General features: G+C 45.1%; 1 protein-coding gene across 3 annotated transcripts in view; it reads left to right on the top strand.

The window, feature by feature from the left end:
* Window positions 1–22,968, top strand: part of MDGA2 (MAM domain containing glycosylphosphatidylinositol anchor 2) — a 276,490-nt gene that overhangs the window by 64,932 nt on the left and 188,590 nt on the right. For all 3 annotated transcript variants that reach the window (XR_011903636.1, XR_011903637.1, XM_072336911.1), the window contains exon 2: window positions 21,782–21,921. Coding sequence is in view for 1 of the 3 variants with exons in the window: in XM_072336911.1 (XP_072193012.1) it covers window positions 21,782–21,921 (140 nt within the window). In the remaining 2 variants the exon portion in view is untranslated. The remainder of the gene's footprint in view (window positions 1–21,781; window positions 21,922–22,968) is intronic.

Below are 22,968 nucleotides of genomic sequence, written 5' to 3' on the forward strand. Positions count from 1 at the left end.
AGTAAACCTAATGCTCATTTCATATAACAGTTTCTCTCAGGACATTCTGACACAGGCTGTGCCAATTTGAGGTGGTTTTATAACAGTGACATGTCAGATAATATTCCCATATTTGTCAGCAGTTACTGGAGTTCAGGGTATATCTTGGGCCAGTCCTTTTAATCCACGTTTTCTCCTTTTTTAATCTCTGCTGTGGTCTTCAGTGGTGTCTGTGACATAAATGGATTATCATTAGCATTTATATAAGGAGGAAGGAGGACATTAAGCTTTTTTTGGTGCATCCAGATCAGAAGGGGCAGAAAGTGTGATCCCTTGAAGCCACTGTTCTGAGATAGGGCAAAAGCAGAGTCCTCTTCAGAGGCTGTTTCAGTTGATTAAAATGGCTTTGGGGGAAAAGGGTGAGGAATGCATTAAATGCTGCTCTGCAGGATTGGTCACCCACGGGTGTACTGTGGTGCATAGAGAAACTATTAGCGTGGTATGTCCTGCAGGAAGAGTTCCAGACTCTGGAATTGCTTTGAAAGATAAAATAATAATAGAAAAACTTAGAGCCGTTGCTTAATTAAATCAGGCATACTCTTCATCGACTTCAAGCCTCAAATGCTTAATGAACTTGTATTTCCTCTAAATAATCTTATATGGAAAAGGCAAAGCCAAACCATCTTTGATAAAGCTCAGATATTTAAGTAGCTGTGCAGATATCGGGGGAGCTGTTTAAAAATAAGCAAAATGCTCAGCTTTTCAGTCATCTTTAATTTAAACATGTTCAGCTTGAGAAATGTTCTTAGGCTAAGCTGATGCTCTGGAAGTTGCTCAGTTGTTAATAATTGCTTCTTGCTATTTGAAATGGGCTGAGATGGATAATCCCATTAGCAGTAGCACCTTTCTGGTGCAAGTGCCATTTAAATGGGAGCAGTGCCCCCTTCTGAGGCTACTGGCAGAGCAATGCAGAATGTCCAGAGAGAAGCAATGCGAGGTTTTCTTCTAAATGCATGCTGACAGTTGTCCCTCTCAGGCTGAGTAGTAAATGGAGGTTGGATCCCAGTGGGCTGGAAGTCAGCGTTGCCGGGCGATGCTGTGAGCAGAGCATTTCTGTGTGTACCGCCGGCTGGGAGCTGGCACACTGCTCTCCTGCTGGCTAATGCTATAGCTTGGCTGAGGCAGAATCGTGATGTTCAGCATTGCATTATTACGTTTCTGTATCCATTGGATGTATTTGTTGTAAATAATGAAGTATTGGGCTAAAAGTGGATGCTACAACCTCAAATCTTAGATGCTGTACCTCTAGTAAAGGTAAGGATTGTCTCATACCCACGTGTAACTACAGGATAGCATCGTGCTACTGAGAGCAGGCTGCAAGCCAATGGAATTACTCCTGATTTACTCGGAGAGAACCCGGCTCAGTAATTCTTAAAGATAAATTAATTGTATGCATTGTGTTTAAGCACACAAGCAAACATCCTGGTGATTAATTTGAATCTGTGCTTCAGTAATATATTCAGAGCGTACTTCATCTTTTCTCGTGACGGATCGCCAGGATAAATTATCTCTGAGGTTTATGTCTGTGCGCAGATAAATTTTGTTTGGATTATGACAAGAAGTGGGATTAAACTCTGTTAAGTAATTGCACAGCAGGGTCCAGGTTTGGTATGGGAGGAAGAATTTCCTCTAGGATAAGTAAGAGCCGTGCTACACTTTGGAAATGAAAGTTTTATGTATGAGGGAGGAAAAAAAACCCAACTCTCTGGAATGACAGCTTATAAAAGTCAAAACAGTGTTTCTCTTCTGTGCTGCCAACTGAATGTAATCAGCCATCTTAGATGTTTGCTTTTTTTTTTTTCCCTCTTTTATTCCTTTACTTCTTTAAAGAGATGTAAATTTTGCTGCTGAAAAAGAATTACCTTTGGAAGGGCGACAAAATACATTTCGGCTTGCCATGATGGATAATAAGACCATTAGAGCAACAACAGCAAATCTGATTTAGGGTAACCTGGAGGCAAGCTGGGAGAGACTCCAAAGGTGTGCGAGCCAAGCTGATGGAGTCAGTGCCATGCAGGGGAGTGAGCGCCGGGGGAGGGCTGGCAGTGCTGGCAGGGCTCACTGTGCTGGTGGGAGCACAAGGAGCATGGGAAGCTGCTCTGAACACAGTGCTATGGTCAACAATTTATAACCCGGGGAGGATCATGGGGCGACAGTGGTTGTTCTGAGCTACCAAGCGTGTTGTCTTGGTAATCCAAGTAGTTAATTGAGTTCCTAAATGGGCTGAACTTCAGGCTTGTAGAAGTTACTTATTGCTGTTTACTCATCTATCTTTTATTCCCATTATTTCTTTGGGATGATATTCCTAGGCCTTCTGTGATGAATGGAGAACTTCCCATTTTGCATCCTGAGCTGATTTCTAGCCAGTTGATGTAGTTTACTCTTAGAAAATGAGATTCCTTTCAGCATTCATCTCTTGTATTCATAGGCAGAAATCCTGTCTGTGGTCAACTCTTGCTTTGGTGGCTCAGCAAGTTCATGCCCTTTTCTTGATCATCCACTCAATGCGTATTTAGTACCTACTTTATAACCTTCAGTTTGGTCATTCTGACTTCGAAGTTGTTTATGTTGGAGGATAAAGGCGAGGTCAAGAACACGTTGACCTTTGGTGATAACTTCTACAAACACTGGAGGCTCCTAAGGAGCTCAGTCATTACACTGCTAATCCCTCTCTCCATCACCGTATCACAACATTTGTGTTAGTTTAAAGGCTCTTGAATCCAAGCGCTGAAGTAATTGAACCAAAGTGAAACTTGTTTAGGATACTTGTGGAAGCCAGCAGAGCATGGTGCTATTGACTGGGGATGGTGGTCTGAATTCTGTATGACTGTCTTGGTGAGATAGAATGGTGGTGAATCAAATGACCATGCATGTGATGATATTTCAAAGTGCTCAGCACTTTGGTCTTTGTCAAACTAGGTTGTCACACAGAAAAGACTGAGATATGTCAGCAGTTCGATGGCATCTTTCCCACCCCATGTCAGTTTCTACAGTACCAGTATCAGTGTGGAGCTGTATAGGGAATTCATAATATTGTTCAACTAAATTTAGTAAGATGAGCTTATGGAAGTTCTGTTATTTCATGAACAAGAAGTTAATGATTTTGCCAGAAAAAGAAGCTTCAATTTTTCTAAGTCAACATATTCTTAGTTGCTTAAAGAGAAGTTTCTTTGTTTTAGGGGAATCATTATCTGTAGCTTTGGATTTCTTCTTCCCCCCCCCCCCTGCCCCTTAGCAAACTAACATTCCTGCGTGCAGCAGATGATGAACATAGGGGCGTATGTTGCTGGCTTCAAGGAGCAGGGCTGGTTGGAAGCTTGGTGCCTCCATTTTCTGACTGTTGTCTTCTGAGAAAATAAATTAGGAAGCTGAGTTAGATTAGTGTTCCTCAGCCTCACTTGAGGTTTCTTGTGTAATAAGCTCCGGCTGAGCTCTCACAGATGTCACATTTTGTCACGGTGGCAGGTGATTGGACTATGAAGCACTCTTCATTTGTGACAGCTTCCATAGAACAGACTGAAGGCTCCATTCATAAATCTTACATTCTTTCATACGCAGCTGATTGCTTCTCCTCCTTGAATTCTCCTGACTTTCTGGATGAAAGTCACAGAAGATGCAAGACAAGCCTTGGTTTCAGTGGAGAATCAGAATAGCCTGGGTTAAAAAGGACCACAATGCTCATCCAGTTCCAACCCCCTGCTATGTGCAGGGTTGCCAACCAGCAGCCCAGGCTGCCCAGAGCCACATCCAGCCTGGCCTTGAATGCCTGCAGGGATGGGGCATCCACAGTCTCCTTGGGCAACTGAAGCTGTCTGGTGGAACCTCTCTGAATGTAACAGTGAGATTTAAGTGCTGCCTCCCCAGTGGAAGATGCTCATAGGGGATAGAAGTAGGACCGTGGAGCTGCTGGAGTTGTTCTGAGTCCCTGTTGTAGCTCCCACACTTCTAATGATGCTAAGAGAGGGTTATCAGCATGTTGTCTGACAGCGTGAATAGAGCTGCGTGTATAGCTCTTCCAGTTAACTTTGTAATAACCAGCTCATTCACAGGGCCTGGTATAAAGCCTATTGAAGTTAATGAGAGCTGTTCTGCTTGCTCTTCTTTTTCTGATTGCTAATTGTATGTAAACAGCTTTCGGTCATCACAAGTTTGTTTATTTGGAATTATCTGCAGATTAATTTTGGTAATTCATTTCTCCTCGAGCATGCAGGGTGTTCAGCATTGGAAGCAGACAGATTCAGTTGTTCACATCTGCAGCTTGCACCTGTTTTCTGCTCCCATATCCTGACTTGCTTGAGCCTCTGTGTGCATCATTGTTCACCTTGTGTTTGTGGCCATGCTCATGGAAAGTCTTGACTTGAATGTGGTCAAAGCTCAGTCCTGCTCATGTATCTCTTGGTAATGGCTGTTTGTGGGTGTTTAAGCAGTGAGCATGCAGAGCAATTGTAGGCTTTGTATTCGAAACAAGCTGCAACATCACCAACCACTAACAATTATCCTACAGTATCAGGCAAGGAGCAGAGAGCGAGGCTCCTGGTCCCTGTGATGTGAGTGAGGAGCAGGCAATCTAGTTCAAGGCTTTTTGGTTTTTGTTCTTTTTAAACTTAGTAAAGAATTTAAATGCTGATTGATACGCATGTCTACGTGACTGTAGCATTATTCTGATATCAAACCATGTTTGTTGGCTTCCTCTTTTCAAGTTCAAAGTGATGCGGAGCAAACAAGCAACGCTGAGGATTCTGTTTTATCCTATTCAAGTAAATATTTTGTGGGCCACAAGCATTTGAAGACAGGCAAGCACTCAAATATTGATGCCATGCTGCTGGGAGGTGTGACTGATCTGGGAGAGTGCTCTGCTGCAATGCTGGGACAAGGGAAGCTCTGCCATTGACTTTGTAGACAAGGCTGGTAGCCGTCATAGCTAACAGCCATTTGGCAGCTCTCGGTGGGCACAGAAAGTTGCCCTCCTACAGGAGGTTTAGCGCCCCTTCAGACAGTAATGGAATGAAGTTACGCAGCTTTGGGGGGTTTTGTGCCATTTGGCTTCGGCTCATATAGGAAAACTTGGGCAGAAATCCTTCCAGATTGATCTTGCTGGTGCAAAGGTGTATATCCTTGTGCATCACCTTATAAAATACATATTTGCTATTGACACTCCCATGATTCAGGGTTTTGGAGCTTTGTTTTTAAGGAGTTTTAGTAGATTTCAGTGGTAACTTTTTAAGCATTTAGGTATCTGAGCAGGTGGGGAAGACAGAGTCTGGACACACAGAATTGTTTCCTGAGTAAGTCTTGTAGACTGTCAGAAGAGAACCCTACAACACCTGGTGTTCGGTTGCAGTTACATTGGCTGAAATCACAGAGTCACAGAATGGCCCAGGTTGGAAGAGACCTCAAGGATCACGAAGCTCCAACCCCCCACCACAGGCAGGGCCACCAACCTCCACATTGAATACCAGCCCAGGCTGCCCAGGGCCCCATCCAACCTGGCCTTGAACACCTGCAGGGATGGACGGGGCATCCACAGCCTCTCTGGGCAGCTGTTCCAGCACCTCACTGCTCTCATAGTAAAGAACTCAAAATACTGATGAGAGACACAGCAGCATGTGCATGGATGACTGCAGCAGAGTGAGAGTGGAAAATAAGGTCAACCAGAGAGCAAGCACTGCAGGGCAGCATGACAGGGTGAGAGGTGAAAGGATGAAACGTAGCTGAAATGTTGTGAGAAAGGGAACAGGCTTAAATGGTTTCAATGTTTTAACAAAAACAAAGTATGGATTTCTTCTGTCAATATGTCTAAGCAGAAACGCTGATCTGAGCATCATTCAGGGCTGGATGTGGCCCTGGGCAGCCTGGTCTAGTGATTGAAACCCCACTAGTAGTTCAACCCCCCAAGGCAGGAAGGTTGAAACTGGATGATCATTACGGTCCTTTTCAACCCAGGCCATTCTATGTTTCTGTGATCACAAGGATTCTCTGTCTTAACACCTAATATTTATGATTCCAGTGCTGGAGGTTTGTGTCTTACATCATATACTGTAAATTGTTCTTTGGCCTCGATAAACTAAGAGAGCTAAAAAGAGGAAAGGCAGGAGTGGGAGCAGCTCACAGCCTAGGATTAGGTTGATGCCGTGTTTGCACATTTGTGCAGTGCTGTGAGACCTTAACTGTGTTCTGAAAACCTGTGTCTTGCTTGGGTTGAAGTCATGAGGGATGTTCCCAGCGGAGCTGGATGCAGCTCTGTAAGACGCTGTAATGCTTGGAAGAACAGAGAAGAGCACAGATGAAAAACTCAAAGTCTGAGAAACCCATAGGGATGGGACTTTTCTGTTGTGAAGGTCTGATCTTATGCTGGAAGGATGGAAAGACTCTTATTGCTGCTGAGCTTTTTCTCAAGTCCACCACTGTCTTGGCATGTGGATAGGCATGCTGATAGAGCCAGGACAAGATGCTGAATGTGCCGCTCGGTGGGTAGCTGTCTGTGCTACCAGCAAGACTGCCCTGTTACAGGAGGGCATCCCTGTACTGTGCTGGGATAGCATGCCTGCTAGCCTGCTGGAGCATTAGTAGTTCAATGGATGATAATCGCTCTTCTGGGAGCTTTCTGTGTGGTGTCATTATGGCAAATGCCAGGCAGGATTTCCTTCTGGGAAGAAACACGGGCAAACACGTGCTGGGATCACACTCATTCACCATATTCAGCTGTTCACTGTTGCTGGAAAATCCGTGCTGCCTTTTAACAGAGAGCTGTGGACAAGTTGCCCCAGGTAGGAGTCCATGTAAGGGCCATTGCTTCAGAGAGATGCAAAGTATGACCAGCACAAGTTGTCTGGCTGGCAGCAGAAGCTGTTCTGGGTGGCTTTGTTGTCTGAACTGCCTCGGTACTGCTTGTTTGAGCTGAGAAATCTTTCTTATGTAACAGTATTATGGGATGCAGGAAGTTTCTGCCTCAGAAATGCATCTTCCTGGATTTGAGTTGCTTTTCTAAACAGCAGATGTCAGTCTGGACAACTTTTTTCATTTTAAGAATAAGTTCGTTTTGTTTACCTTCATTGATTGAGTGAATTGGAGTTAAACTGTTGAAGCATAGTTATGTCCCCGTCATTGCTTGATACAGCTTAAAAGTTGCCACCTCTTCTCTTTCCTTCTCTTTCCTTTGACCCAAATACCAGCACAGAATGTTCCTTTGCATAATGTACAGCCTAAATCAACCTGTGAGATCCCAGGGAGGGAGCAGATGGGGAATGGACTGAGTATCCTATTCCTGTGAGCTGAGAACTTAATGCAGTGTAGTTGTGGTGTGGTGAATGGGGACTTTCTCCTGATGTCCATACTGTGCACGTCCAAGGCTGTATTTTCTTCCTGTTTATGTCAGTTTTACTTCATTGACATTTATTCCTGTTGTAAATTATGAAAGGGCAAGTCCTCTATTACTGGGTAATTTAAGGTACAGGCAGTTGGATTGTCTGACCCTTACAGTAATTCTGAACTGTTGCTCCATCCCCTGCTCTGCATGTTTGTGTACAAATAAAATGGCCAGGAGTGATTTTTCCTTTAGAAGAAAAAATCAAACAGACAACACAAAACATGGCCGCCATGATATTTGGCATTGATGTTGGTAGAAGACTTTGTTAAATGGGACATAGCCATAGCTGAGCCCATTCGGTGTGTGCTTGTCAGGGGTGTGCAGTCAGGGCAGCCTCGCTTTGTGCTTCTTTGCTGCTTCGTTTCCATTCTGGGTTCAGTTAATGGAGAACCGTCTGTTGAGGGCTGAGGTCTCAGAGCTGCACTGTCCTGAGGTCTGGTTCTGCCAAGTTCATAGACTTGTGGGATCCTTCACATTGGAGAAGAGCTCTAAGATGAAGTCCAACCCCAACCCCTCCCCACTGTGCCCACTGACCATGGGCCTCAAAGTTCTAGCTGAAGAAAAGGGGAGCACACATATGTTGCTTACAGCAGCATCTCCTGCCCTGCTCAAACCTTCCTACCTCCTAAGCAGGCCCTGCTAAAGGCTGTCACTTCCCTCCTGTGGCAGAAATGACTCCAGGGAAATGACGGAGGCCTTTACCGTCGGTGTTTCTGGGTTTGCTATCAACACAACCAAAGATATTTTAGTTCTTAAGGTCTCAGCTCCCAAAGATAGGATATGGAAGCCCCCAGATTCATTCAGTGGGGTTCCTTACCAACAACTCACCCCAGCCCTTACGTCCTCAGAGCCCCATGGCATCACTTCTAAGGGAAACCAAAGCCAAAACCCCATTCAGGGAGCAAACCAGCCTGGAATGCTGCAGCAGGGTCCTTGTCTCGGTGGTGATCTGAGGACTGGGATATCCTTACTCTTCCATTTCCACATTGAGCAATGGCAGCCTCCTTTGGTGTATTATTTCTCACCCAGTTTAGTATCACTTGATCAAAGTCTTCAACTTTTCTGTGCCTTTCCATCCATCTCATGTGTATGCGCTGGGAGTTGTTAAGCCTTTCAGATCATGTATGCTTCGTTTTAAGAATGCTTTTGAAGTCAGCTATAATTTAAGATATAAAACTGTGAAACACGTTCATGACTTATGAGAGACGAGGTGATGAGGAGGACATTAGTTTGCCGTGTGTATGTATATTTTAAGTTGGAACGTATGCAATCATTATCTTTATTACAAACATTTTAAGGCATATGTGGATAGTTCCATTACTGAGTACTGCTATCTTTAGCTCTTCCAATTAATTTCAGATTCTGGGAGTCCATATAATCTGACAGTTTGCTGTACTGGGAAATGTATTAAGGACAGCTTATGATACACTAATTAGGACTGCATCTAAAGAGCCAATAATCGAATAGTTTTGAAGAAATCCACTTATACTTCTTTTTTCCCATTTTCATCTCTTATTTCTTCAGCATTTTGTTTCCTGAGATCACAGCAACAGTCTAAGGGCAAGACTGTCAGCTGCTGTAAATCAAAGTACTCCAAGTGATGCTGCATCAGTGCTGCTGAATCCCTTCAGCTGAGGATGCAGCACCCAAAGCCCTCAGCAGCTCATCCGCTCTGACTTCATCCTATTCCCATGGTGTTTTGCCACCTCCTGTTCATCGGAGTCACTTCTGCCACCAGAATTTGGCTGCTTTGACTGGGGAAATGTGAAAAAAAGATCAGAAACGTTTTAACCAGCATCTTGTTCACATGAAAATAGACTTTGTGATAGTTAGAAGGAAAGGTGCAAGGTTGAAAACACTTTGAGTATCGCTGGGATCTATTTCCTTAGACAAGTTTCACATGGAAATACCTATGAATATACTTTACTCTGGAAATTATTTTATGATAAGATCCTCACTGGTATCAGACTGCAATGGGATGCCTTCTGTATTTTGATGAACACAGAAGGGGCCGGGTTAAAGATCTGGAAAGGTCTTCAGATTTTCCCTATGGCTGTTGCAGTGCTGCTGTCCTCAGCTGGATCCTCTTCCTCGCTGTTATCTCCATCCTCCATCTGTCCAGCAGTCCCAGCACGGAGGTGCTGCTGATACCCATAACTCATTTGTTACTAAAGTTTTCAATTCTGATTACAAAGCAGGGGGAACATTTTGATGGAATTCCAGAAGGGAAGGAAGCGCATCAGTCACCCAACAAAACAGAAGGTTCATCAGTGCTTTGGATTTCAAAGTGAATTCAGAAAATTGCTTTCGATGAAGGAAAATCTAAAAAGCTTTTTGCTTTTCTCTCCCAATGCTGTTTGATGTGCTTTTCAGTAATGATTTGCTCGGAGGAGGAGGAATGGGGGGTCTGCAGGCAGCCAGCCCAGCAGACCTATCTCCATCCTCAGCTCCATCCTCTTCATTGGGAGCAACTGAAATCCTATCGTCAGAATCCCCAAGTCCTGCCTCTCAGTTTCTCTTCTTGCTTTCTGCTTCTAAACTTGTCATCAGAGCAAACGCTAGGAAGATTTTTAAAGCAGAATAAACGTGGCTGCACGCTGACTGGATGAGCATATGGAGCAGATATCTTTTTCTGTTAAGAAACCTGCGCCCGGGAGGCACGGATAAGTTACTCGGCTTCACCCTTTATAGGATCTGTCACTCTGCTTGGGCTGCATCTATCGGACATCTGGTGCTGCGAGTAGACAACCTCATGAAAGGAATTAAAACATGCCCTCTTTTTTTTTTTTGTTCCATGGGAATTGAGATGAGGATGGGGAGCAGACTGCTCGTGGGATTTGCAGATTAACTCTGGGCTGATGGCTGGCGCTGGCTCGCTGTGCTCATAAAGAACGATGGCTGTGCCTCATCCTGTTTAGCAGAGCTCAGCTGGAAGTGCTATGGGGAAAATCTTGTTCTTCCAGTCTTGCAATGCTGAATAGGTATCATGCTCTTTGACATTGCATTGGTGGCAACTATTCAGTTAGACCGCCAAAGTATAAGGCCTTGTGGCACTCAGCTCTTATTGTCCTCCACGTCAGGATCACAGCGTGGCTGGGTTGGAAAAGACCTCACACTGCTCCCAGTCCCCCCAGCTGTGGGCTGGGTGCACCCCAGCTCAGGCTGCCCAGGGTCCCATTCGTGGCCTCTGGCACCTCTGCATATGGTGCACCCACATCTCTGATCATCTTAGCGGTTCTCCTCTGAACCTGTTCTAAGAGCTCTCCATCCTTCTTTTACTTGGGGGCTCCAGCCTAGATGCAATATTGCAGATAGAGCCTCACAAGAGCCAGGTAGAGGGGGTGCAAGGAAGTTGGTGTGACTGGCTGGCATATGTTCTGGGCAGGGAACCTCTGCAGTAATGAGTCTGCAGTAGAATATAAAGTTGAAAAATACTGAGAGATTATGTTTGATTGTGTTAGATGCAGGAAAGCTTTATATCCAGTGTGGTGGGGGGTTGTGGAATCCCCATCCCTGCAGGCATTCAAGGCCAGGCTGGATGTGGCTCTGGGCAGCCTGGTCTGCTGGTTGGCGACCCTGCACACAGCAGGGGGTTGGAACTGGATGAGCACTGTGGGCCTTTGCAACCCAGGCCATTCTATGATTGTATGATTATCACCAACATAGAGGCTGCAAGGAAACACTCATCTTTTCCCTTACCTGCCTGCTTCTATTCTTATAGCATGAGCCCTGATGCTGTCATTACTGAGCCATGCATGTGGTGGCTAAAATAAGCCGAGTTCCCCTGCCTGATAACATTTTGCTTGTGTGTGTGGCTGGGGGGCTCTTAGCTGATGGCAGCCCCCTGCAAGCTGGCTGTCGTGGGGATTGGTCATGGCTGTGCAATTGCTGCTGTTGAACTGCAGGGTTCTGTAGCACTCTGAGAAGCTTGGCGCTGGTGATTAATTTTGGCTGGGAGAAATGAGATACATTTCCCACTCTAACTGCTTTAACAGGCTTACGCAAATTTTGCATGAAGGGAGCAGCTCCATAATGAAACTTAATGGCTAATTGCACTCTGTTAATAAAATTGGAGATGTCATCAGCCGCCGAAAAAGGACTGGTAAATCATATAAACAATAATACACAGCCTAATGTTGTATGAGTACCAAGGTGGGAGTCTAATAATTTTCTTCATTAATTTTTATTGATTTGTTGATCGTTCATTGACATTTATTGAAATAAATCAAAATGTTGACACCGAAGCACTGACTTAATTCTGAAGACAAATTACTTGTTCAGTGGCACATTAGTCAGCAGCTATTAGTTGGGTTTCACAAGGGAAGGAGATCTCTGGGGAGGTGATCTCTGGTTCTGCTGTTCTGCCTTTAAATCCACATCCCAGTCAATGTCAGACCAGTTTGTACGAGCACAGCCCATGGTTTACCAAAGGGAATGAGAGCAAGATGCACTCGTGTTGCTGCTTCTCTGGGCCGATGGCATCATGCTTTGGCTGAAATCTGGAGATGTGTTAATTTTTGCTGTGTAGAAGCAGGACTTTCCCTGGGCTGCCTGGAAGGTCTTCTGAACAGTCAGCTTTGGGCTCTGGATTTTCTTTCGAGGAAGGGAAGGCTGAGGGTGCCCTAGTTCTGCTCCCCATGCCAGTGCTTATGGAAAACCACAGTGTCTGTCATGAAGTGATGGAAGTGGCTGTTGCTGGCTTTTAAATGGTGTATGTGGCTGTTACTGGATGGTGAATGAGTCGCCCTGGGGAAACTCTGGCTTCCTCTCCCAATAAAGATGAAAGAGTAGGTCAGTCTAGAATGACATTATGCTTTGTTCCCTCCAGGCTGACTCGTTGCTGATGCTCACAGCCCCTTGGGGACAGCCTGCTCATGGGCAGGCAGTCTGGTACCTGCTCCTACTGCTCTGTGGATGTGAGTCAGGTCACAGAACCCAAAAAACCATAGGTATACAGGCAGCTATAAGGTGAACCAGGGGCTGGTAATCTCTATGTATGCAGCTTTCCTGGAAGTCTTTATCATTATAACAGTTATTTTTGTTTAGAATGAAGTTATATCAGCAAGAGAGAGAAACCGTCTCTGCTTTGTTTGTGCTCACCTTTAAGGATGAAGATGAAAACAATCCTCCTGACTCTATTAGTGATGCAGTTCAGGATTTGAGTGCAAAGTACATCATGGATCTGTTGGAACTGGGCACAGGGATCTTCAGTCCAGCTTCACTCTTGGTGTGGGAACCCTGCCAGTATTTGAAGGGAGCCTATAAACAGGAGGAGGGACAGCTGTTTATGAGGGTGGGCAGTGATAGGACAAGGGGGAATGGTTTGAAACTCAGACAGGGGAGGTTTAGGTTGCATCTTAGGAGGAAGTTTTTCACCCAGAGGGTGGTGACGCACTGAACAGGTTGCCCAAGGAGGCTGTGGATGCCCCATCCCTGCAGGCATTCAAGGCCAGGCTGGATGTGGCTCTGGGCAGCCTGGGCTGCTGGTTGGTGACCCTGCACACAGCAAGGTGTTGTAATAAGATGAGCACTGTTGACCTCTTTAACCCAGGGCATTCTATGGTTCCATGACCCTGAGCAAGGCAGTGTCCAGCCAAGGTTTCAGCCTTTAAGGATGGTATTTCTGCAGGGTACATGGCCCCTCACCCTAGAGTTGTAGTTATTTCTTTGTGCAAAAAGAACACTGATAGGATTATCACTGTCTTTCCTTATGTTAAAGTACTCAGATAGATGTGGGTGCTATTTGTCCTGCTAAAAGATCTCTAGAAGAAATATTTTAAGAACGCATACCAATAGAAAATATTATTTATGAGGTTCCCTCCAGGATTTTCTTTTTAATGAGCGTGTTTGGTGGTGGTAGAGCTGGTGCATGCTAAAGCTGATGGGCACCCTGCACTTGAGCAGTGGGACTTGGTGACCACTGGAAGTTTGGGCTGTATGTGATGCTGCCACTGTCCTCAGTATGCTCTATGGGGTACCACCACCTCTCTGGGCAGGGTGCTTCACTCCCCTTATCGTAAGAAAACTTCTTATCGTAAGAAAACTTCTTATATCTAAATCGAAATCTCCTTATATCTAAGCCTGAATCTTCTTTTTGTTTGAAACTGTGGGAAGACTGCACTTAGTCAGAAGAACCCAGCAACTCTCAGCACAAATAAACCAAAAGCTTAGCATGTAGTTCAGACAGTGCATTGAAACAAGTCAGTTCTCAATCTGCAGCTCAGGGTGTGCAAGCTCCCTTACATCCTGCGTGCCCAGGACCAGGGTAAAAACTCCTGGAATACAGGATGTAATGGGAAAATGAGTCATTTTCTTGGCACTTCTGCCATCTGTGTTTTTTTTTTTATTCCTTATGCTGCATTATTCTTTTCCTACTGAAGCTAAAAGGAGCGACACAGGAGTTTTGATAGTGCCTCGAATGTATAAAATGTGGTGCAATGATTTTCTTGCTTTATGTAATGGAACATATTCCAGTCGTTCAGTGATTATGGTTACTCCTACAGCCAACGTTTCAAAACAAAGATGTGAAAACTAGGTGTGAGACATTGAAGTATGGGAAACACAGTTTTAATTCATGAAATCATATCTTCCTCCTTGAAAGGAGGTTTGTTTTCTTAGTACTTGCTGATCACTGGGACAGATTTGTGCTGTCTCACAAGAAATGCAAATGGTTGTTTAAAAAGCTGTTTATTCTTGCTTAACACTATAGAGCAGCCTTGTTGTTGTTGTTTTGTTGGTTTGCATTCATGTAAGGTTGTGTATTTTGCAATTCCTCTTTAATATTAAACTGTCTTCAGTCAGTGATGGCCTTGCTGAGATGCATTGCATTTAGGGAAACCTTCGTATGAGTGCTGAGCTGAATGGACTCTCTCTGGGACAGTGTGAGTGACCACTGCCCCTGGCACTCACATAGATTCGGTGGTGCCTTCAGTGGGACATCTTCATAAGTTGTGTTTCTTTTCCTTTTGCCTAGTTTGATAGAAAGTCAAGCACTACACCTGGCTTTCAGATGAGTAGTCTGTTCTCCCACACCTGGTGGTTCAGGGAGCCAGTAGCTCCTCCACAGCACAGTCCTGCATTTAAGCTGTCCTGTGTTCACTTAAATACTTTCACCCTGCGTGCCATGACCCAGGTGCTGGAGCAAAGATCTTGTTTGCACCCAGTCGTTCAGGCATCGTTCTTCTATGTGTTGCTGCTCCATGGTGGCTGACCAGGATGGGGTTGGCTTAGGAGAAGCCAGGATTTAGAGCTTTTCCACCAACATTCTGTAGACCTCATTCTGGGGTCCGGGTAGATCTGTGGAAGAGCCAAATTTTGGTTTGCTAAGTCTTAGCATTAAGTGAAAGTGCAAACCCAGGGAAAAGCACTTTAATGTTCTTATTGGATGCAGGCCCTAACTGTGTTCTGCATGGTTGCACTCCATCGGTTCATCAGCGAGTGCCCTATTACAGATGTGCCATGTTATGGACCTTGACATGGCTATGAGCAATACATCGTGTATGTGTGGCACTAGGATTAATAGGTCTGGGCATCTCTGTGCCCCAGAATGCCTGGATCTCGCTTCACTTGCTGTTCTGCTTGGCTGCAGAGGGGATGGGAGGTGGAGGCCGGGTTGTGCCAGGAGCAGATGATGCTTGAGCTGTTCGAGCAGGATGGGGAGAGAGCATGGACCAGGAGAAAGAGATCCAGAGTGGACCTACTCAAAGCATTCTTGGTCCTGGGCAAGGTCTAGAATGGATGTCCAACCTTTTGGATTTCCCAGGCTGTGTGGAGTAGAGAGGAATTGTCTTGAGTTGCATATAAAATATATAATATGCTTAATGTATATGAATAACAAAACTTTTGAGTTTTTAAAATATTTTTAATTAGAACATTAAAAAAAAGAAAGAAAGATAAGTTCATTTTTAGTGAGTGATTTTTAATACTATTGATTTTCCTGTGTATGTGCAATTCAAGTTGGGGAAAGTCAACATATTGTCTTTTCTGAGCCTGTGGTAATAAGTGAGATATGTTTACTGCTAGACTGTAATACTGCTGAAACAGGTCTAGCAATATCATCTGTTTTGTGATTCCGAGAACAACGAAGTGTTGTTTCAATTAAGCCTGTCATTTGTAGATTACTTCTTTTGGAAGGTTCATGGAAGCCACTGCTTGAAATCTGTTGCAGACTGCTCAAGGAGCAACTCAGAGAGGAAGATGCAGTGTAGAATGGTTTCCCTATACAATGAATCTTCCCAATTACCTCAGCCCTGTGTGACCTTAGGAAGATGCCATAAGGATGTGTCCACCTGTTGTGTTGAGACATCGTGACAGGGTCTTCCTCTAAGACTTCTGGAGTAAGGAATACGAGACAGGGGAATCAGAGGTGCCAACTGCGGGGGTCCTCAACTTGAACACAGAAAGAGTCAAATGTGACGCAGTAAGACATGACTTGCTGGGTTAGGTTTTAACTGCCCATTTAAAGATGTCAAGAAGAAGTAAGAATTAGAAAACAGCACATCAGAGGAAATGATTGTTAATTCTTTGCCCTTGTGGAGACACTTGCTTATGAGCCACAGCAGTTGTGTTGGTAGCCTCATGCTCCCGTGGAGTGGAAGCAGTGATGACACTGAAGCGCAGTTTCCCTGATGGCTCAGCGAAGGTAGAAAGAGGCAGAGTTACTGCAAGAAATGTCTGTACATCATGAAAATGGTTTCCCTCTCTGATATTCTAGGACAGTCTACCAAAATCTTGAATATAAACGTTTGCAGTCCCGTAGTTGTTGAATGCTTTGAGCTTGTCCATTGGTTGTTTTAGGAACTATGTCCTTCTGTGAGTTTTAGAGTAAGTTCTTAATGTGAGTTGGTTTGCTGTTTGTTTTTTTTCTCTTTGCACAGAATGGTGCAAAAAAAAAGGTATTATTGTATATTGTGTATTGTACTCGTGCTCCTGTAGGAAACCAAAGGCCAAAAGCAGTGCTGGTTAGACTGGAAGCCATCTGCTCTGGGGCTGCTGCCAGGCAAGGAGAGACTTGGTGCTACAGCTCTTCTCAAATGCAATTCTCTCTGGTTGCAGTTATTTGCTGTTGAGAATTCCACTCACTTGGCTGGGGCCTTGTTGGAGAGCAGTGCTCAACTCTGAGCAGTGTCAGAACTCATCTTCATTAATCAGCTGCTCTTAATTATTTACTTCAGTCTGAGCCATCAGGAGATCTTTGTGATTTGTGAACCTTGCAGAATTACTTAAAATGTGATTAAAAATGATGTATGTGAAATAGGAAACTCATAATGATTCTGCTAAAAGTGTGTATTTATTATGAGTAATACGCTTTACCTCCTGCAGGAAAACATTTACCCCAATCCCTCAGCAGGATCCATGCAGACGGATCCTTGTGTGTGTGAAGAACTTTCTGGAAAACCGGGGCTTACATGGGCACTATATACGGCTGTGATGGCCTCCTTCACTGCCACGTGCCCCTAATGGAAGCATCAGGGCCAGCACTGCCCCCCAGCATTAGAGCATTAGCTGCCTTCCCACTGCAGGGCATTAGCCCTGGCTGTGCCCACATGTAATTTCGTTATCCTTCCCTTCGTTTCACAGTGGTGCTTTACATCGTGAGCTTCTCTGTGTAAAACCAATTAGCAAGAGTGAAGTCCCCAGTGAGTTTTGTGCAATTCTGCAGCATAATAAGGAGGAAATAATCTTTTCTCTCTCTCTATTTTTTATTTTTCCTAAGAATGAGAAAATCTAAAGTAATTGTGTATGTGTTTGCAACTCTCAAATACTCCCATACTCCTGTCAGCTCTTAATTCTGTTAATTGCATATGAAATGACCGGGAATCTCAGTGGTATTACCATGATGAATGCACTGCCCTGTGACAACAGCTCTCATCACTACAGAGTTTAGAGTATTTTACTGGGGGCAATGTGGGGTTTGACACCAGCTGGAGGTTAGCTGATGTTCAGGTGGACGGTAAATGTATTATCAGGCCAGTTTATTACTGTTTTTAGAAAGCGTAGTATTCTAGGTGGGGAGTGAGGATGGGAAATGTCACACAAGGACATTTCATTATATAAATATTGAGAGTGTCGATTAACATCTTCATTTTGGCATCCCATGTGGAACAACAAAAGCCAGGCATCCGATGCAGGGAGCCTTTGCTTTTTCTGTTCTTATAGCTTTATGACTGTACGTTACCTTCAGCAGCCTTAGCAGAAAAGGGGTAGCAGGGAGAGTTCTGTAGTTTAAAAAGATCTATCAGCATGAAATACTTCCTACCTGCTCTCACTCGAGGTGCCTGGTAGCATAAATCATCCTCCTCCTGTTGTTGAGCTGTCCATGGTCTGTCCTTGCCTTCCAGTCTCACAAATGAAGGACAAAGAGCATTTTTTTTCCCTTGCATTGATTGGACTGTTTTTGCCACGTTTCTTGATGCTTTCCTGTAGTATCTCTGTGGCTTAAACTGCATTTCCAGAGCTCAGGAAGCCTTCATGATCGATAGCACCAACATGAGGAGCCACCATGCCAATTAAATCACACTGCCACTTCCCAACGCTACTGTCACAGGCTGACCTAATTTTGACACTACAAAGCTTATCAGCAGAGCATCTATTGAGTTATAGGAACTGTAATGCTGTTTCTAGGAACAGGCAGATTTCTTTCTCCCTTACAACTCATTACGCTGCTGTTCATTGTTCCTCCTGCTGGGCAAGTATTAAAAAGTTACGATCTATGACATATGGTCTCTGTCTGTTGGTATCTGTTTCTGGAACAGTAGGTATGTTCTGGATGGGAAAAAGGCCGTGGTAATTCTCCAGACATGAAGATCCCTGTTCTTTCAAAGATTTCTTTCTTATTTAACTTGGTTTGGAATAATAGTAGCAGCATCAATCATAGGATCTGATAATGGGTTGGGTTGGAAAGGACCTTAAAGGTAACCTCAATCCAATCCTCTTCCATGAACAGGCTTGCCAGGCACTGAACCAGACACCAGATCCAATAATGATGTGTTGCATGCCATAAGCAGATTTTCTCTGCTGCGCTGCTGGTGCAGCTTCAGACCACCCAGTGCCTGCAGTGATCCAGCTTTGGATTGGGGAAGGACAAGAGCAAACTCTTGCAAAGGTTGCATGCTAGTTCTTTACAGAGAGTGGGGAAGTGCTGGAACAGCTGCCCAGAGAGGCTGTGGATGCCCCATCCATCCCTGGAGGTGTTCAAAGCCAGATTGGATGGGGCCCTGGGCAGCCTGGGCTGGTATTAAATGTAGAGGCTGGTGGGTTGGAGTGTAATGATGCTTGAGGTCCCTTCCAACCCAAGCCATTGTATGATTCATGCTGTTGCTTTGGTACTGTGTGCAGAGCCAGCATGAAGCCAGAGCTTGCTGAAATGCAAAGGTTCTCAGGACATGTGAAGAAAAGGGACTCTCAGTTGCTTACTTTCTCTGGGTGGCCAGCTTGCTTAGAAAAACGCTTTTCTACTTCGGCACTTGTTCAGAAAATGAACATTATTCTGCATGTTTCCCACGAAAGGTGGCTGTGCTCACATTTATCATTGCATCTGCTCTGCCCTTTGTGTCTTTATTACATGCGTCTGGATAACTGCATCCGTATTCAACTTTGGGCATTTCTAGTTTTGCCTTCACAGAAATTTTATGACACCTTTTCCCTCCTGGATCTGTGCCGTCTGGGGAACTTGTTGCAAGATGAAACCTATTTGCTTGTGTAGACATGTATGTGTGTTCAGGAGAGGGGAAATGAATTGAAATTGCTGGAAAAGAGCAGCCAACAACGGGGAACCTGTCTTACATCAATATATAATGAGACGCGGGGAAAGGTCAGCTTGGCACCATTCTTCATAGGAAAGAACTCTCTTGGTGCCATGCAATGTATTTGCAGCACGGGGAGGTTTGTTCTCAGTTTTGTTGTCACAGCTCTGTCTGACCTCACACTGAGCTTTGTGAGCACTGCGCGTGCGTAATGCCGGGACAGCGGGTGATGGATTCCTGCATGCGGTATTTACTGGGCGTAATCACAAGACAAATACTTCTAAAGTGCCACAAACAAAATAAATGCCAAGGATATATTACTTTCATGTCTTGTTTGGCATTAAATCCTTGGAGGCATATTTCAGAAGTAGCTGTAATGAATATTCCTGGGGAAGAGAAGGAGGTGACGTTTTGTAATTACACAATGTCTTCTGAACCACAGAACATTAAAATTAAAGAAGGAAGAATATTTTTAATTTTCCTGCATTCATTTTAATCTCTTCTCAGAGCAGCAGATACTTTCCCTAATACAGAGGGAGTTGTTTCTTCTTTTCTGTGTTGCCATTCCCAACCTAATAGATGTGGAACAGTGGCACAGACGCTAAATCAAAGGCTGCTTCAAGCGTAATTTGAAATAATATGAATATAATATGAATTAAAATGTAATATTAATATAATATGAATGTAAAAGGCAGCAGGATGTCGGTATAATGTTGCTGACTCTCTTAATTTTGTCTGAAGTCTCCTGATCTGTGCTGAACTGCTTTTGCATGTCAGCGTTTTATGCTTTGTATTGTGGGAGGTGGGTGGGCAGCCGTGGGGTGGAGCCCATCGTACTGCAGCCAACGTGTGGCAGAACAAGGAAGATAGATGCTCATGCTCTGGGGCATGGAGCACAGCTGGGGCCTTGGGGAGCCTAATCTGGTATTAAATGTGGAAGTTGGTGGCCCTGCTTGTGGTGGGTGGGTTGGAGCTACATGATCCTTGAGGTCCCTTCCAACACAAGTCATTCTATGATTCTGTGACATTTCTGACATGGTAGAGGGACGGTGAAGAGCAGCCCAGCGGTCTAGAAGTCTGATTTGTCTTTTCTAAGCAGCAAACAGAATCTTCATCCTTACAAGGAGCAACTCTGCAGGGGTATGGGGAGGGAGCAAGGGAGCAAGAGGAAGGCAGAGTGAACCAAGCAGGCAAACTTGGCTGCCTGCAGCCTGTTGGGGAAGCTTTCTGCCATGCTGTTGGGTTTGAGCAGTGCCAGCAAGCTGCTCTGTGCTGCAATGACCCTTCCTGGAGCCAGTCGCCTTGTGCTGCCAGGCTCAGGGCACACTGTGATGCGGGAAGCATCTATTGCTTGCAGAAGCTCGTCCGCCCACGCCAGTCTCTGCAGGGAGGACAGGTTTCTGAAATGCTTGCTGAAGGGATTAGCCTAAGCTGAGCACATTGAGAAATGATCTAAATATAGTAGACTGAGATGGATGGGAGCAGTGCATGGTAGGGAGGAGTATCAGGCTTAGCCATTGCAGCCTGACATAATTATTCTCCTCCTGCTTCTGTACCTGACCTGGCTCGGTCCTGCTCAGGGCCTTTTCTTGAGCCTCATTTTCTTCAGCCTTCAGAGAATGAGGACCAGAATTGAAATTAAGGGCAGTGTTTGTATGAGATCCAGGCGCTGTGCAGCAGGTGGTGCCTGGAGCTGCATGCAGAGCTGCAGGGGTTCTGCAGGAGCTGCTGCACGCTCTGTCTGTAGGTGGGCTGAGCAAGGCAGTGAGCAGTGGTGTAAAAGCATACAGGTTTTATGGTGGGAGCGTGCATCAAGTCCTCCTGGTCTGTGCTTTTCTTCCACTTTCTGGCTTTCTTGGTCGTTTAAGGCTTCAGTTAGGACTAAAGCATTTGTCCACCATTGGAGCAGCACGCTGATCAGCAGAGAGGGCAAACCGCTGGGTGTTTAAACCCCACCAGAATTACCATCTACCTTTTCAACCCTTCAGCCTTTGTTATTTCATTTGGCAGCAGGGTTGTAACTGGAGCTCCACTTTCTTCTCCTATCGATTCACTGTCTGAAAATTTTAATAGTTGTGAATTTCATGCTGCAGAAATAAAGATACAGCCAGGAACATCCACGGGAGGATTGCTAAAACAGAGCTGTAATTTGTACATGCGGTATCAGGAACAACATTGCTGTTTTCCTGCATGTACACTGTGTAAAACACAGTCACATCCTGCAGCTCAGCTGAATTTACAAGAAAAATTAAAGGAAGGGTTTGTTCAGCTCCAAACCCCGATCCCTTTGACAGCAACAGGATTTCAGTATTAATAACCGAGAAGAAGCAGCATCAGCCCCGCCGTTTCTCCTGCTTAATTTTAATGGTTTAATTAAGGCACCTCATTTGCATAATGCGCGAGATAATAAGTTTAGAAAGATATATAATGACGGGAACAATAAGGGAGAGCTCATTTGGAAATGGAGCCCAAAATAACCAGAAAGCAAACGAGCTCGTGAAGGTTGTACCTTGGGGACTGCCAGGGGTGGCCGAGCACCGCAGCCATCCCTTGGCACCGAACGTGGGTTTGCTGCTGGGGAGGGCAGGGATGCCAGGTGCTGTGCTCACTGCCCTCTGTTTGCACCTTGCAGCCCCCCCCACCGTGCGTATTGTGCACTCAGGCCTGGCGTGCAACATCGAGGAGGAGCGCTACTCGGAGAGGGTCTACACCATCCGCGAGGGAGAGACGCTGGAGCTGACCTGCCTGGTTACCGGCCATCCCCGACCACAGGTGAGCCCCCAACCACCTCTTTGGGACAACTTCATCGGCTGCTCTGCTGCAGAGGGATAGAGGTTGATGCAGCAGGATCCACTGGAGGATTCGTCCAGGCTTGTGCGTTTGGTGCTGGAGTGCTGCAGAAAGAGCATAATCAGCACAAAAACAAAAATGATGGTTTTTGAGTGAGTGCTTGTCTGAGAATGTGTTAGGAAAACCAACACGTGTGTGGTGTGATGTGATGTGGGGCCGCGGAGGTTGGCAGAAGGAATTACAACTGTGAAGGCAGGGAGTGCCGAGCAGGGGTGGTGCACACTGGAGTAAATGGGATGAGCTGGGGGATGTCTCACTGAGCACCCACATGCTGGCCACGAGCATGGCCAAATATGAATGGCTCTGTCTTAAGCAGTCACAAAGCTTATGATGCAGCTGAATCAAAGCAAAAAAAACACCAACAACCCAGAAAGCTGCTGTACAACCAAAACTTCTTATCAAGAAAGTGACCACATGGTTCCCTTTTTTTTTTCCCTTTTCACAAAATCTCTATTTTTCTCATCGAAGATTCGGGATAGGAAATTGATTTCTCTTTGTTTTACCTGTTTATGGATTATCTTTGTCACCCAGCACCTCCGTCTGCATATGTGAGGTTGCTGCACAGGATCAATGCAAGAGGAAACACAGCAAGTCATGTGCAGCAGATGGAGGTGCTGAGGTGGACAATGTGCTGCTGGGAGGATGGTCAACATTTATCAGAGGTGGTGGGATAAGGACTGTGAGGACTTCTTGTCTGGAATCAGGTTCTGTTCCTGATGTGCAAGCTGAGTTTGTAATTGAGCAGCTTAAAAAACAGGGGTTGGGAGCAACAGTTAATTACACCCGCAGAAGAAGAGACTTTAAAATCATGCATTCTGCTTAACAAAGACCTTTTTTTTCTTGTTTTCTTGTTTTGGGGGCCAATTAGCTGCACTCACCTGCTTTCCTGATCCTGAGCTCACAGTGGGTCTCCCCAGCTGTGGAGAGGCAGACTAGAAGCCAAGTAGCTAATGGCAGAAGATACAAAAA

The sequence above is a fragment of the Excalfactoria chinensis genome, chromosome 5 (assembly GCF_039878825.1).
Source record: "Excalfactoria chinensis isolate bCotChi1 chromosome 5, bCotChi1.hap2, whole genome shotgun sequence".
NCBI classification, from domain to species: Eukaryota; Metazoa; Chordata; class Aves; order Galliformes; family Phasianidae; genus Excalfactoria; species Excalfactoria chinensis.